The sequence below is a fragment of the Rhineura floridana genome, chromosome 3, assembly GCF_030035675.1.
Source record: "Rhineura floridana isolate rRhiFlo1 chromosome 3, rRhiFlo1.hap2, whole genome shotgun sequence".
In the NCBI taxonomy this organism is placed as follows: Eukaryota; Metazoa; Chordata; class Lepidosauria; order Squamata; family Rhineuridae; genus Rhineura; species Rhineura floridana.
Window position 1 is genome coordinate 84,570,995 of NC_084482.1, and position 15,563 is coordinate 84,586,557.

The 15,563-nt window shown below is 40.2% G+C and overlaps 1 protein-coding gene across 1 annotated transcript in view; it reads left to right on the plus strand.

Annotated features, from left to right (window-relative positions):
* Positions 1-15,563, plus strand: part of WWC1 (WW and C2 domain containing 1) — a 135,312-nt gene that overhangs the window by 78,014 nt on the left and 41,735 nt on the right. The window contains exons 2-5 of the mRNA XM_061616803.1: positions 1,984-2,093; positions 9,900-10,103; positions 11,230-11,306; positions 15,402-15,481. Of these exons, the coding sequence (XP_061472787.1) occupies positions 1,984-2,093; positions 9,900-10,103; positions 11,230-11,306; positions 15,402-15,481 (471 nt within the window). The remainder of the gene's footprint in view (positions 1-1,983; positions 2,094-9,899; positions 10,104-11,229; positions 11,307-15,401; positions 15,482-15,563) is intronic.

The following is a 15,563-nucleotide window of genomic DNA, read 5'->3' on the forward strand; positions in this document are numbered from 1 at the left end:
TCTTGTGCACTAGATTTACTTGGGATGGGGTGGTATATGCAGGTAATTCCTGGAGGTGAGAGGCCTGCTGTTCACTTTAGTTGGAGGGGTGGGGTAAAATTGTAATGTATATTTTATTGTTATCAAAAGCAGACTGGAAATCTAGTCTTTATAAATGTACATATTTTATATTTTAATAAATTAGTTTCACGCTATGAGGGGGAAATCTACAGCCAAAATTGTTAGCTATTTCAATGTAGTATGATTCATTTAGTATGTACGTGTGTGTCTGTAGTTTGTGTATTTATTAGGGTTAATGTGAATTGAGCTATTTCAGGGACAGGGAACCTTTTTCAGGCCAATGGCTTCATTCCTTTGTGGGCAACCTTCTTGGGCTCTATGCTGCTGACAGGTAGGGCCAGAGGCAAAAGTGGGCACAGCAGCAGATCTGGCTCTTACCTTGTACAGTAGGCTATATTCCTGTCATCATAAAAAGACAGAAGCTTCTGCATACTCTCTCTCTCTCTCTCTCTCTCTCTCACTCACACACACACACACACACACTCACTCACACACACACACACACACACACACACACACACACACACACACACACGAGTCCCTCCATCCAGGCAAACAAGAGGCATTATCGCAGTTGAAGGACACATAATACCTGGTTTTAATCAGTTACTTTAGTTTGTTACTGACATCTTGCACTTGTAAAGACTTTTGATTGTAGGTGCTGCTTGGATACATAATTTGAAAATAATTAGAGGAGGGTGTTCCATGTTAAATACTGCTCCTTTACTTACTGGCATAGGATACATAATCTAAATCTTTGATGCTTGGTTGTAAACTCTCTGGGAGATCTGAAAGGCTTGCTGGTGTAATCTTTGTTGGTCCTCATTATAAATCAATAGGATTCATGATAGGGATATAAGGTACCATTGTGGAGGTACAGAGCCCAGTTGTTCGTGTGTGTGATCTAGCAGGACTTCAGCATTCCCTAATCTTTCATTGAAATCCACAGGATTTAAAAGCAACTTGGATTGTTTCAACTAATGCCTTAGTCATAAATGTTCCTGGGTGGTATTTTCTGTTCGAATTTAATTGCAGAACTATGGTAAAAAGTGGAGCTTTATACATTAAAAATGGTTATTTAATTGTATATAGAATGAGTGAATCAAGCTGATTCTTTATGTAGCTTTTCTTATCTGTACTTGAAAAATTAAAGAAAGGTAGTTTAGAGGGTGGTTTGATCTAGATACCCAAGTGTTTAGGCTTTCAGTTTGTGGAGCTCTAAAACTGTAAGAAAAAAATCTAGTTTGTCAATTACAGTAGGGCCCTGTTTATACCGTGGGTTAGGGACCAGGCCCCTGCCATAAAGCGGAAATCACTGTAAAGCGGAACTCATAGACTATAATGGGGCCGTCGCGTGAAAATGTCGCAAAATGCCTCAAAATCTGCTTTAGAAAGGGGACTTTCCCGCTGCCGCATTAGCGGAACTCCAGAATGCGAAGCGCCGGTAAGCAGGACCCTACTGTATAAAAGTCACATGACATAGTCTAATATTTCTCTTCCCCTTATTCTCCATCACACAGTGTTAATCCACACAATTCACACACCATAATTCAAACATAACTTGCTCCTACATGCCTACATATTTTTTAAATAAGACTCCTCTACTGGCAGGCTTGCTTGTTCAATGGTGGGGTCAGAATTTGTTTATAAGAGTTCTTCATGTTCTCTTTCTGAATGAGTACTTGCTGAGTCAGAGCTAAAACTAGGAACTTTGTCTAGGAAGAATATTGAAATCAACTTTCTGCGTTGAGTAAATGGGGAAAATGAGAAAAATTGTAGGAGTATTGCTAAAAATTAAGCCTTTGATATGCAAACTACTTTTCCCCTTAATAAATTTTATTGAAAGACTGCCCTTGATTTTGTTCTTAACTACTACTTGGTCAATTTGGTGTGATCGAAATACTGACATGATTTTCATTTCAGGTATACTAAATCACTAACCTTTGCTGACTGCATAAGTGATGAATTACCATTGGGATGGGAAGAGGCATATGACCCCCAAGTTGGAGTCTATTATATCAACCACAACACCAGTAAGTATTATATGATTCTGTTTGTAAAAGTAACGCATACATATTATCTCCATCTAAGAAAATCTACCTGGAACTGCTCATATTCAGATATGTCTTACCACTGAACTTGCTTTATATTCTCAACTACCATATACTAATTTCCTGTTTCCAGAGTTTGCCTGGTCAGATTCTTATTAGGTTAAAGCATGTAACTGTTTGTTGGAGATCAAAGCATAAATATTAATAAAAATAGACAATGAAAGTGGATTGTATTTTTTCCAGAATCCCTGTGTTTGCTCATATTTTGTCCTTGTACATACCTGGTGCACCTTGTGATTCATACAGAAAGCATGAATCCTCCCTTGCAAGTATATGACCTAGATCAGCCTGACAGAGCGCCCATTCTTTATGGCTAATGAGAATTGGAAGATAAACTACCTTAAAAGTATTACATATGATAAACCTTGCAGGCTTACATGTCTCACTTGAGCCATTTCTTTGATTGTTTCCTTTTTTATATTGGTTGTGGAATTCTGAAGATATATACCTTATGCCTGTTTGTCTTAATTAAGCCAATACATTTTCTGTACTGAATATAGGCATAATTTTAGTGATTTTTCTAATCGCTGGGTTGTCTTCTCGGAGTTTGCAGCTATAGTTAAATATTTTCTGTTGAACCGTTCTGACAAAGGTAAGTTATTCCGTCATTTTCCTCCTTCAGAGGAGGAAATAGAGGTCACTGCTGTTTTATATAGGCTAATTTAATATATGTATTTTCTAGAAATGTGAAATTGTCTCCTGAATAGCAAGGAACTCATATTCAAAGAACTCAGTCAAGTTAGCTTAAAATTGATCAAATGACATATCCAGTAGGGCTTTATGTTTTAGGACATACAGAGATTAAGTTGTCATGTGCTTGCTACAGAGTTGCTCTGCCTGCTTGCAGAAGGCTCTTTGATCCAGTGAAAGCTGCCAGTGGTGGGGCAGAGCTGATTTTTGCCAGTTGCCTGGGAGCTGTCCATGCTACATCCCACACTGTTATGGATGGTCTCCCAATCCTCCAGAATAGATTTGAGAGGGGGTAAAGGAGACGGCAGTAGATTAGGCACAGAGAGCATCCACTCGGGATGCCTGTGGATTTAAGACATAGTCTTAACCATTTGTATGGTTGCTTCATAACATAAATGTTCTATAGAGAGACCTGTTCCTGTTCCTGGTATTATCTTATCACTTTGATCTTGCAGTAGCATATAGCAAGATTTAAATAACTAAGGTTGTCAAAGTATGTCAATGAAATATAAATGCTTCATTTCATACAGAGTGCATGGTAGAGCCAGTGATTGTTACATAGTTGCTGAAGCTAAATAGGTGTGGATCTGAACTAAGTGGGAGGGCACTTGAAGCTCTATTACAGTAGTTCTAATATTTTGTAGAAGCATCCGCTACATATTTTGGAAAGTTATGTGTTTGCCATGCATTTGGACACCTCTTAAGATGTCATAACTAAATTTTGGGTGATGGTTCTTCAGATCAAGGAGCAGGCTTTGTCTATGTTCGGATACAGTTGGATGCTATTTTGAATCAAGGTGGTAGACTTTAACCTATCAAAACTGCACTGATTTTCTGGTTTCTTAAAATCCCTGAGCAATGCTTGGTACAAGGCTGCTAGTAATAAACAAACATGCATATAATAATACCTTGTTACTACCAAAAAAGCATACATGAACTTATTTTTATTGGTATTATTATTTTATTTATATCCTGCCCTTCAACCCAACCTCAGCTGTTCCCCACCGCAAATAATAATAATAATAATAATATAATTTAGACATCAATACAAAGATTGTAAAACCAGCAATATAAATAAAACAAATATAAAAAGAAATTATAGAATCATGGATTTCAATAGGGTCTAAATGGAGGCTTCAATAGAAACTATTCTTGGCTATTGATTAAAATCCATGTTTTTGTATTCTTGTTTTATTTGTGTAACTTCCCTGCTGTCCACACTGGTACTTGAGAAAAGTTGGTGCCTTATTGATGAACTGTTCCATCTCCCTCATCCTCCTTTGATTATTGTCTCCATGTAGTACAGTGGTTCTCAACTTTTTCCAATGCCAGCACCCCTTGGATTTCCAAAATATGCTCTCGCACCCCCTGAAAAAATACCGTTCATTTTTTTTTTATGTGTGTTTTAGCCTAACTTAGCTAAGATAAACGACAGTTTTCTAAAATCTTTGGTTGGGCCTCGCACCCCTAGAAAAAATGTCTCATACCCCCAGGGGTGCGTGCACCCCAGGTTAAGAACCACTGATTGATTTTTACCCTGTCAGAGTGATTGGACACTTATCCTTTACATACCGTATATTCCGGCGTATAAGACGACTTTTTAACCCAGGAAAATCTTCTCAAAAGTCGGGGGTTGTCTTATACGCCGGGTGAAATGGCGGCCGCAAAAAACGGCAGGAAAATTGGCCAATCAGAGAATCTTGGGGTGATAAAGAAGCAATGGCGGTCATAGGAACGCACCAGCAAGCACAAAACAGTCTCAAACCAAAACTCTGGGGCTGCTGGGCTGCGAGAGCACGATTGGGCTCAGCAAACGAGGGAAAGAATGAGCCGCAGCTGCGGGCTCTAAAGGCAGTTGTGGTAGGCTTAAGATGCCGCAGACAAGCCGGGGGAGGCGGAGCAACCCCCCCAGATAGGGGCTCTGACACAGAGCTGCAGCTGCAGGCTCTGGAGCTGCCGTGAAAAAGGTAAAGTGGCAGCAATACTGAGAGCAGCAGCCGCAAGCTCTCAGTTAATTCTAGGTGGCTTGCTGAGGGGTGGAGAACCGCAGTCGCGGTCTCCCGTAACGTCACTGAGCTTCAGGAGGCAAAGGAAGCCGTATGCACAGGCTTCTTATGTAAGTAAGCCGAAGAAGTCAGGAAAAAATGCCGCGGAGCGGGCCAGGAAGCCGCAATCGCAAGCTCCTGATTAGAGCTGCGTCAGCCGCCAGATAACTTGAACAATTATAGACCGGTGGCAAATATCCCCTTTTTGGGCAAGGTTCTGGAGCGGGTGGTTGCCAATCAGCTCCAGGTGCTCTTGGATGAGACTGATTATCTGGATCCGTTTCAATCCGGTTTTAGGCCTGGTTTTGTCACTGAAACAGCCTTGGTCGCCCTGTACGATGACCTCTGTCGGGAGAGGGACAGAGGGAGTGTGACTCTGTTGATTCTCCTTGATCTCTCAGCGGCGTTTGATACCATCGACCATGGTATCCTTCTGGGGAGACTCGTGGAGTTGGGAGTTGGAGGCACTGCTTGGCAGTGGTTCCGCTCCTACTTGGCGGATCATCGCCAGAAGGTAGTACTTGGGGAACATTGCTCGACACCTTGGACTCTCCATTGTGGAGTCCCTCAGGGGTTGATTTTGTCCCCCATGCTTTTTAACATCTACATGCAGCCTCTGGGTGCCGTCATCGGGAGTTTTGGAGTGCGTTGCCACCAGTACGCTGATGACACGCAGCTCTATTTCTCCTTTTCATCTTCTACAGGTGAGTCTGTGGATGTGCTGAATCATTGCCTGACCGCGATAATGGACTGGATGAGAGCTAATAAACTGAGACTCAATCCAGACAAGACTGAGACACTGTTGGTGAGTGCCTTCCCTGCCCACATGGTGGACGTTCACCCTGTTCTAGATGGGGTTACACTTCCCTTGAAGGAACAGGTTCGTAGTCTGGGAGTTCTTTTCGATCCTTCCTTGTCTCTTGAGGCGCAAGTGGCCTCAGTGGCAAGGAATGCGTTCTACCACCTTTGGTTGGTAGCCCAGCTACGCCCCTATCTGGACAGAGATGACCTCGCCTCAGTTGTTCATGGTCTGGTAACTTCTAGGCTGGATTACTGTAATGCGCTCTACGTAGGGCTGCCCTTGAAGACAGTTCGGAAGCTTCAGCTAGTGCAAAACGCAGCAGCCAGACTGCTGACGAGGACCAGCCGGTCAGCACATATAACACCTGTTCTGGCCCGTTTGCACTGGCTACCTATTTGTTTCCGAGCCAGATTCAAGGTGCTGGTTTTGACCTATAAAGCCTTACACGGCGTGGGACCGCAATATCTTATGGAACACCTCTCCCGCTATGAACCTACCCGGTCACATCGCTCAGCATCTAAGGCCCTCCTCCGGGTACCAACCCATTGAGAAGCCCGGAGGACAGTTACTCGATCTAGGGCCTTTTCTGTAGTGGCCCCCGAACTGTGGAATAGCCTCCCCGAAGAAGTACGCCTGGTGCCTACGCTTCTATCTTTTCGGCACCAGGTTAAGTCCTGGCTATGCTCCCAGGCACTTTAAGCGTTTATGTTATAATTTTATATTTTTCTTTTTTCTTTTGTTGCTGCTTGTGTTTATTGTTTGTTGTCTGATTTTATTGTTGATATTTTGTATTTTACCTTTTTTTTACACTGCCCAGAGAGCCACTCGCTATGGGCGGTCTATAAATGAAACAAATAAATAAATAAAATAAAAAAGGAGCCGCAGCCGCAGCCTCCCTGAAAGCCGTAGGCAATTTACTGGGGGAAAAAACGAAAGGAGCCGCAGCCGCGGTCTCCCTGAGAGCCGTTAGGGAATTTCCTTCCTTTCAGCTTTAGAGTGAATTAGGAAAAGTTTAATCCACTTGCACTGTTTTATGTTTACATGTTTGATGACAAACAGCCTTATGTTTATAAGTGACAGTTTTCCTGCTAAGTACCTGCATGTCATAAGCAGGGGTAGTCTTATACGGCGAGTATATCCCAAACTCTGTATTTTAACTGGAAAAGTTGGGGGCCGTCTTATACGCCCAGTCGTCTTATACGCCGGAATATACGGTAAATGGGCCAACATGAAAACTCATATTGAATCTCATTAGGAGTTGAAAAAGTGTTGTATCTCAGGAATGCACCTCAACAGATGCCTTGTCGCTGTTGAGTAGTGTAAATGATAATACTGTCGCCTTGATAGTCAGATACTTGGTGGAGCAGAGTGGCTTAGAGTCTGAGCTATGAAAGTAAATCCCTAGTTCAAATCTTGTCATAGCTATGAAAAGGTGGCCTTAAACAAACCATTTTTGTTCACCCGCAGTTGTATGTGTATTTGTGATATATGAAGCACTTTAGAGAGGTCAAAGCTCAGTCCTTTACATGTATACTCAAGAGCAAGTCCCATTGAGTTAGGAGAGTTTTACTCAGTTAAATGGTTATACGATTACAGTCAAAATCACTCTGAAAATGCTGCTGTTAGCTACTGATATTAGATATAAATCTGTTACAAATAATTTAACTAGTTAGAAAACTACAATCAGATTTCAATGGAAAGGAGAGGTTAATGCTGTCACACCCCAAATGTATCCTTAATGTGTATTGCTGCTAAGATCTACTTCTGTGTTATGTTACAGAAGTGATAAATTGAAATTTTATTAGTGATACATTGAAATATTAGAGACTAACTACTCAAAATAGCCTGAACAGTTTTAAATTTAGTTAGATTAACAGATACAAGCATATTGAAAGTGGGAAGCCTGCTGTTTAAAAATGCTTTGGTTGCACAAATCCCACTCATTTTAATAGAGTTTCCTGGCAGAACTTTGTGGTTTAGACTGTTACTCTCTAAAGTAAAGATAATTAAACTGAAGTAAAAACCTAGAACAATTGCACCCTGACTTCATTATTAATGAACATTCTTACTAAGTATTTTTCCCAGGGCTTCCTTTTGATGGCATGGGAAGAAGTCAAAATTACTATCTCTTGGCCTCTGACACAAGGAACTGGACTTGTTGTTCAGACTCAGAATAATCTCAACTCACTTAAATCCAACACATATTTGGCAATTTGGATTAAAGACTTGTATTGTAACTTGTGACTGTCCCAGTGGGCCATCTTTCTGTAGCAGCTGGGCTGAATCAAAGCCAATGCTTGAGCACTTTCTGTAAATGATCATTTGTTTGTTGCTTGAACCTTAAGGAACACTATAACGGATGTATTGGAGTATTAGATTTAATGAATTGATTGGTAAACATTATAAGAAAGGAACAGATTGTAGCATTTGCATTCTATTCTTGTCATCTGTCATCAATGGTACCTCTTCATTGGCCTGCCAAATGTTTCCTCTTTGGAAAAGTCATAACGTTTGTCACTCCGTTCTCTTGCACTTGCTTGATTGAAACTATGCTGAGCTGGCTGTAAGAACTCCTTGGTTCCTCATTCAGAGATTGTGAAGAGGCAGCCAGAGAATAACTTCTGCTTTTCTCTCCAGTGTTATCTCTTTCCCGGCACCCAAAGCTATCCATAGCAAAACCTTTCAATGCTAGAAATGTGAGATAAGCAGGAGATACAGATAGCCAGAAGTATTAATACTTGTTCTTTATCAGATAAGGTTGAGAATATCTGGAAGGGTAAAGTAAGATATCCTTGAAAAGGACTACATTAATAATTATAAGCTCAAGTTTCAGAGTGTAAAGTTGGAATAAGGGCATATTAGTGTTATGCACAGTACTGAATCTCTGTGTTTAATAGCATTAACTTGTTGGGTGTCCACAGTATACTAGTTGAAATGAGTTGTGCCTGCTTGTAACCATCATACCAGCAGCATTGAGATACTGGTAAAATTAAATCCTTTGGCTTGGGTCTGTAGCAGGTGACTTTCTGGATCAAAGATCATTCAGCCCTAAAAATATATATATATATTCTGGTTTGCTTGGATCTGTTTAATGGTTGCCTTGCTACAACAGTTTTTACTAAATATTTAAAGGAACTCCTAAATTATGCGGATTAGATTCCTTTGGTATCCCCTTCATATTAATTATTCATTATGTGGTAACTAGGCATCCTCACTAAAGCATGATTAGTTCAGACAGCCTGAAGCATTTAAAGCTGGATGAAGAACTCAAACTCCTGTTCCTGATTTCCAAACAAAACCTAGTGCAGAACTGAGTGAAACAGAAGATTGCTTTTTCTCAACACTTGGAAACAAGAATAAAACACATATTCAAATTCTTTGTAGTCTGTCATACATTGGTAACACTGGGAACTTTGCTTACATGAAACCCAGGAGCTTCTGTGATCTCAAATGGAGAATAACAAACGTTACAAGGCAATCCAATTACTTATCGTGGTCTTGGCTGTGTATTATATAAAGGCTGTTCTTGTTTCCCTGGCATTGTCTGTTCTGTGCCAAGTAAAACCATGAGCAGGCCTAAAAACAGTTGGTATATAATGTATTTGTATTGGAGGTAAATCCAAGCTTGCTTTGTGTCATTTTAGTAAATCCTAGAATGTTGTTGGGATTTTGGATTAACTAGCATGCTTTATATTTAAGTAAGGGAATAAATGACCCCGAATATCTGCAAAAGCTTGAAAAGAAATTGCATAGGGGATAATAAGAGAAAGAAGCAAACAGTAAATTAATCAAATGCAAGATGTGTTATATACAGTGCTCTCTATCTGTCTTGGCCATCTGGTTTCCCCATTGGTGTGTCCAATATTGTTACCAGTCTCCATGGGAGTAACAATCTTGTGTTAACTGAAACAAATCTGAAATGAAGTGCTTAATTTAGGCTAACTGTCCCAGTCTCCTGACTGAAATAAACAAGCTTCTAAAGAGATAAACAGGCCTCTGCTTTAAAGAAAGGTATATGCTATATAAATAAATGTTGGCCATCAAAACAGTTGCATGTCCTTAGCAGATGTGTTGGTAGTGTCAAAAATCAGAAATGGTGGAAACTTTTATTCTAGGCTAGATGTGTCTGTGGTTATTTGTTTTAGTTTTATCTGTACCTTTTTAAAGTAATGATGCACACTTGTTTTAAAGAAACTACCCAGATAGAGGATCCTCGAATACAATGGCGGCGGGAGCAAGAACACATGCTGAAGGACTACCTTATACTGGCACAAGAAGCACTGACAGCTCAGAAAGAGATCTACCAAGTCAAGCAACAAAGACTTGAACTGGCCCAGCAGGAATACCAACAACTTCATGATGTCTGGGAGCACAAGCTGGGGTCTCAGACTAGTTGTGAGTTGGTAGATTTTTGTTTTTCATCTTTGTTCTCATTGTACTACAATGTGTTCCTTCTCTTTGCTCCTTCGCTTAGCTTGCTTCAGCCCCCACAACCTCCCTTTGCTACCTTTATTTTGCTAGCACAGTGTTAAAACAATAAGGTACAGCAACAGTGCTACGTGGAGGCCAATTCCCTCCTCCACAACACCTCATGCACGGCATTCCTATGCCATTTAAGGGATTTCCTCCAGAACAATGCAAACAGATACTGCTAGCCTGTCATGGCATTCAGCATTTGATCCTGTTTTATAACCTGCTGCCCCTTACAGCATAAGATCAGTCTGCTGAAAACAAACCCATCTTCTTTAAGCTGCATGCTAAAAACATTACATGATCATTGTAAGTGCCTTTAGCTTTTGCTTGCATAACTGAGCTATATTTTGGAATTTTCTGCCTTGTCTTCAGAGCTTAACATTCAAAACAGCTCTGTAGATACAGGCCACGATCCACAGAAACTGGTTATCCATAAGCAAGAGAACTGCATAAACACCTGAAGTTTCTTTCTGAGTTTTCCCTGCAGCAGGTCCCACTGCCAAGATTTGAACTGCTACTCTGTTTTTAAAAGTGACTTGCCTTTTTTGAGAGTGCAGGAAAACTTCAGAAGAGTCTACTGTGCAATATTTTTCTTACACAACCCATGAACTACTGCACCTAATACATGTGTGTGCTCACACTGTTCCAAATAAACACTATATGGCATCAATGTTTGCAAATAAGGTTTATTATTAGAATCTGTCACAGTGACTTTTGTCAATAGCAGGTTTTTTTAGATACTGAACAGAAATACCACAGAAAACAGTTTTTAAAAGGAAAGCAAGGTGTGAAAGAGCAAGATGTACCATTTTAAGATGAGCTTTGTCTTGAAATCACTATAGATTTTCTCCCTTTCCCCTACTTTCTATTTTATTCCTCCAACCCTTATTTATTTTAAAACTGCTAGACAGCCAACCAAAAATGTATTTATAGCCAGCTCAAATGCTTATAAGGTAAATCTTGTGCTTTGTACGTATACTGCCCCATACTTTCCTTGGTGTGCTTTTAATCTTTCTTCTGTTTGTTTATTTGTTTCCTTTTATTGTAGTGGTCTCCAGTTCCTCATCTAGTTCAAAATATGATCCAGAAATTCTTAAAGCAGAAATTGCTACCACAAAATCTAGGGTAAGGGGGGAAAATGGAGCTTTTAATTTCTTGTAATATAATAATCTCAGAGGAGTTACAGAGACACCTAAAGTTTTTAAGGGTAAAATATATTGATGGAAAGAAATGTTTTAGAAGCTGATTTAGCTATTTATTATTGTCACCCACAGTACAGTAGATGCTGTTACCATGATCATAGTTACCATAATTCACATCCATCCACAACTTCATAAACCATAATATATGGAAGCTGTGTTTTAGTGTGCTTTGTTCCCTTACCTTTGTGTGCTGGTGTCAACATACAGATCCTAGCTTACATTAATTCATAGTTCCCTGCAGAGCTTGGAAGATTACTTTTAAAAAGTAATAAATTACAGTTACAGTTACATGGCCCCCCAAAAGTAGTAATTACTGTTACAGTTACCATTGCTCTGAGAGTAACTGATTACTTTACTTTTACTCAAAAGTAATTGCTACAATTACATTTTAGTTACTTTTTAAAAACAAACTGCCTACAAGGTTGTGGCCTTGGCTGCTGCACATCTAAGTAGCCTAAAACAACATTAAAAATAAGCACACACACACAGAGGGTAGTAGAATATTTTTTTTATCCATAAGATTAACAGAATGGCATAACAGAATCTCACATCCCCCACCCCACCCCCAGCAATGATGATACCCCAACACACATATGTTTTGTATATATATATTGCCTCCAGCTCTTTTCTCCTTCCACTCCTGTCAATTGTTGTTTTGTCAACGCCATCTTGCTCTCCACCTCGCTCTCCACCTCCTCCCTCATTGCCTCCTAAGCACCCACAGAGCATGAAGGAAGAACAACGCTGCACAGAAGTCCAATTTGAAGCACATGATTTTTATTCACAAATCAGAGGAGCAGAAGACGTCCCCTGCTCCCCCCCCAGTAATGCACAAAAGTAAAGCTGGAAACATTACAATCACTCCTCAAAAGTAATGAAGTTACTACCCGTTCTATTACCAGCAAAATGTAATGAAGTTACCCACTCATTACTAAAAAAAGTAATAAATTACTTGTAACTAGTTACTTCCAAGCTCTGGTTCCCTGTTACATCTAAACTGAGAAACTCTGGCTTAATGTTAACCAACCAGAATCAAAACAAGGAACAACAGCTGCCCATAAGGCCCTTTATAATAAAAATCTAAATGATTGCATCTCAGTATTTTTATTAAATTATTTTCTATGGATTTATTTAAAATGTCATATCTTATTGGTAGTGGCCAGCAGCTAGTTGTTACCAGGTAACAGCGCCAGCTATTAGGGAAAAACATAAATGACGAAAGCAACAGTGAACAAGCTACAGGGCAATGAACTTACAGCTGGTGGAATTTTTATTTATTATTTAATTATTTATTACATTTATATCCTGTCCATTTTTCCAATAGAATCATTCAATACTATCTTCTTGATTCAGAGACCTTTCCATAGATATTGTCTTGCTGGTTTAATAATAATAATATAATTAAAGTAGTAATGTATCCATATCTTAAATAAAATAGAGACATATGCATCCATATCTTAAATAAAATAGAGATGTATGCATAGCTTTAGTATAAGTATTGGGCTGGATCCAGGCTAAGTTAGTATTGGTTTACTCCCACTATAATCAGTGGGACAAGTTAGTCATGACCAACTTCATCTGGATTCAACCCAAGAAACAAACACACACACACACGGTAAGGTATAAATTTCAGTTACTTTGAGGTGATGTAAATTAAAAATTGCACAAATTCACATGGTAGATACTTTGTGTTTCTTTTTTTCCTTTGCCTTAATTTTATCAATTGTCAGTGCAGAAGATCACATCACAGAATCTGCAGAACTCCTCTTTGTATATGTTACCATTCTTGTTGTGAATTCTGCTTTGGTTGATAACTCACTATAAATGCGCCAGGCAATTGCCTGGCTCTTATGTCACACTAAGCAAAACCATGCCATAGGGTGAATGCACAAGCACCTGGAAGAGGAGATTGTAGCTGCTTCACTCTTTGCTGACTGTACTGGTGCTTTGCTGCACTGAGCTAAGCCATGGTTTGGGTTAACATGACATGTGAACAAGACCAGGGTATAATATGCTTTACAAACTGGGCATTTTAAAAGAGTGTATTTTCAGTTACTCAGTTAGCAATTTTAACTTCAAGTTTGTACTATAAACTTCAAATTCTAGTCAATTCTATTCTCACACACACATATATACACATGTTAAACCCCTGCATCAGGGACTAGGAAGCCCACCTGCCCTACACCTGTCATACATGATATCAGGTGTGGGACAGGTAAGGTAAGGGAGAGATTTCAAAGTAACAATTGGGAGCTTAAAGTGGACTCCTGATTGATCCTTTGCAAGGCACTCTCCCTGCACTTTTTCTTTCCACCTCTGACATTGCATGTGGAAAGGAGCAGTGCAGGGAGTCTTGACAAGCATATGGCTAGCAATGCTCCTTGCCCTGTGGTTCCCAAGCTTGGGAACTCTGCCCAAGGGATTTTGACATGTGGGTCATGATAACATGTGAGTGACAGCTGGGTTGCCTCACCCACCTGTCAATGTTGTCCCACAGCGTGGGGCCAGCCCAGACCCAAAAATGTTCCCACTCTTGCTCTACATGCATATGCTTGCACAATTCTCCACCATAGTGCAGACACTTCCATTTCCCCTATTGCCTTTTTAAAAAGTTGGGTTGTATCCAATGAAGTTCTTGTGCTTGTGGAACAACTTCCACTCTCACAACAGAACTTCCCTCCCTCTCCAGTCCCCGTGTGCCTTCTGCCAATACTCTTCTGGAGGGTTCCATAACCCTCCAGAACAGTTTGGGTGGTACCCGGTGGGAGGAGAGGGCGCAGAAGATCTGTTGCATAAGTACAAGTAATTTCGCAAGCACAGTGACTTCATTGGATACAAGCTTTTTAATTTTTATGTTAGAAACAGGAACAGGTTTGGAAAGGTACGTGCAGTGGTGGCTTGTCCAATTGGGGCACTCAAGTCAGCTCCAGCCAGCCCCCACCTGCCTGCCTCCTTACTTCAATCCAGTCCAGGGGGTAGCCCTGGCTGCCAGCTTCCTCTTCCTTAGTCTCATTGCTGCTATTGTCAAACTCGGCAGGCAGGAGGATAGAGGCCAAATGAGTGTTGGCTCTGCCTGTCATTGGCTCTACTATTAGGCTGTCTGCTTTCTACCCACCAGTCCCAACGGGCATCAGCTGTCACTGTGCACATGCATAAGCACATCTTTTCATTTAACTTTATTCAAAGACTGGCTAGTTTTAATATTGTCTCATAGTGCTGTCCTACACATGTCTACTCAGAAGTAAGTGCCACTGAATTCAGTGAATTGAACTGAATTGAAACTTTATTTTTACCCGCCCTTTTTTCAAACTGGAACTCAGGGTGGCTTACAAATAGAACTACATGTAGTTAAAAACATAGAAAAACATACAATTAAAATACAATTAAACTATACACAACCTTAAAACCGTAAAAGGCACTTAAAAATCTAAAAACAATTTAAAATAATACAAATAATAATATAAAACAATTAAACAAGCCTTGTAAAGCCCAATCCTAAACACCTTCTATCCCAAAAGCCTGTTGGAATAAAAAAGTCTTTACTTGCCGACGGAAGGATGGCAAGGAGGGGGCCATTTGTGCCTCCCTAGGAAGGGAGTTCCAGAACCTAGGAGCAGCCACCGAGAAGGCCCTATCTCACGTCCCCACCAATTGCACTTGCGAAGGTGTTAGGACTGAGAGAAGGGCCTCTCCTGAAGTTCTCAGGGCCCGGGCAGGCTCGTATAGGGAGAAATGGTCTGACAAATAGCCTGGACCTGGGCCGTATAGGGCTTTAAAGGTCAAAACCAGCACTTTGAATTGTGACTGGAAACAAACTGGCAGCAGTGAGGCTTACTAATCCAGGTAAATGAGGATAGGATTGCAGCACTGATCTGGGCACTAGGTATTAAATTTAACTGATTTTCAGTGAAAGTCAAGAAGTGTTCAAGTGTCTTGAAAAGGTTTTAAAATTCTGAATATCGTAGTTGAAAAATTTGGTTAAAGTAACAAAATACTTTGCTCTTTCATATTTCTGCAGGTAAATAAACTGAAGAGAGAAGTTGCTCACATGAGACAGGAACTCCAATATAAGGAACTTGGTTTTCAAACACTGAAGAAGTAAGTTAAAGATAAGTAGATCTTGACTTTCTACAGAAGTATATATTGTTAATTTCTACCTAGTTGGATGATGTAACTGTAG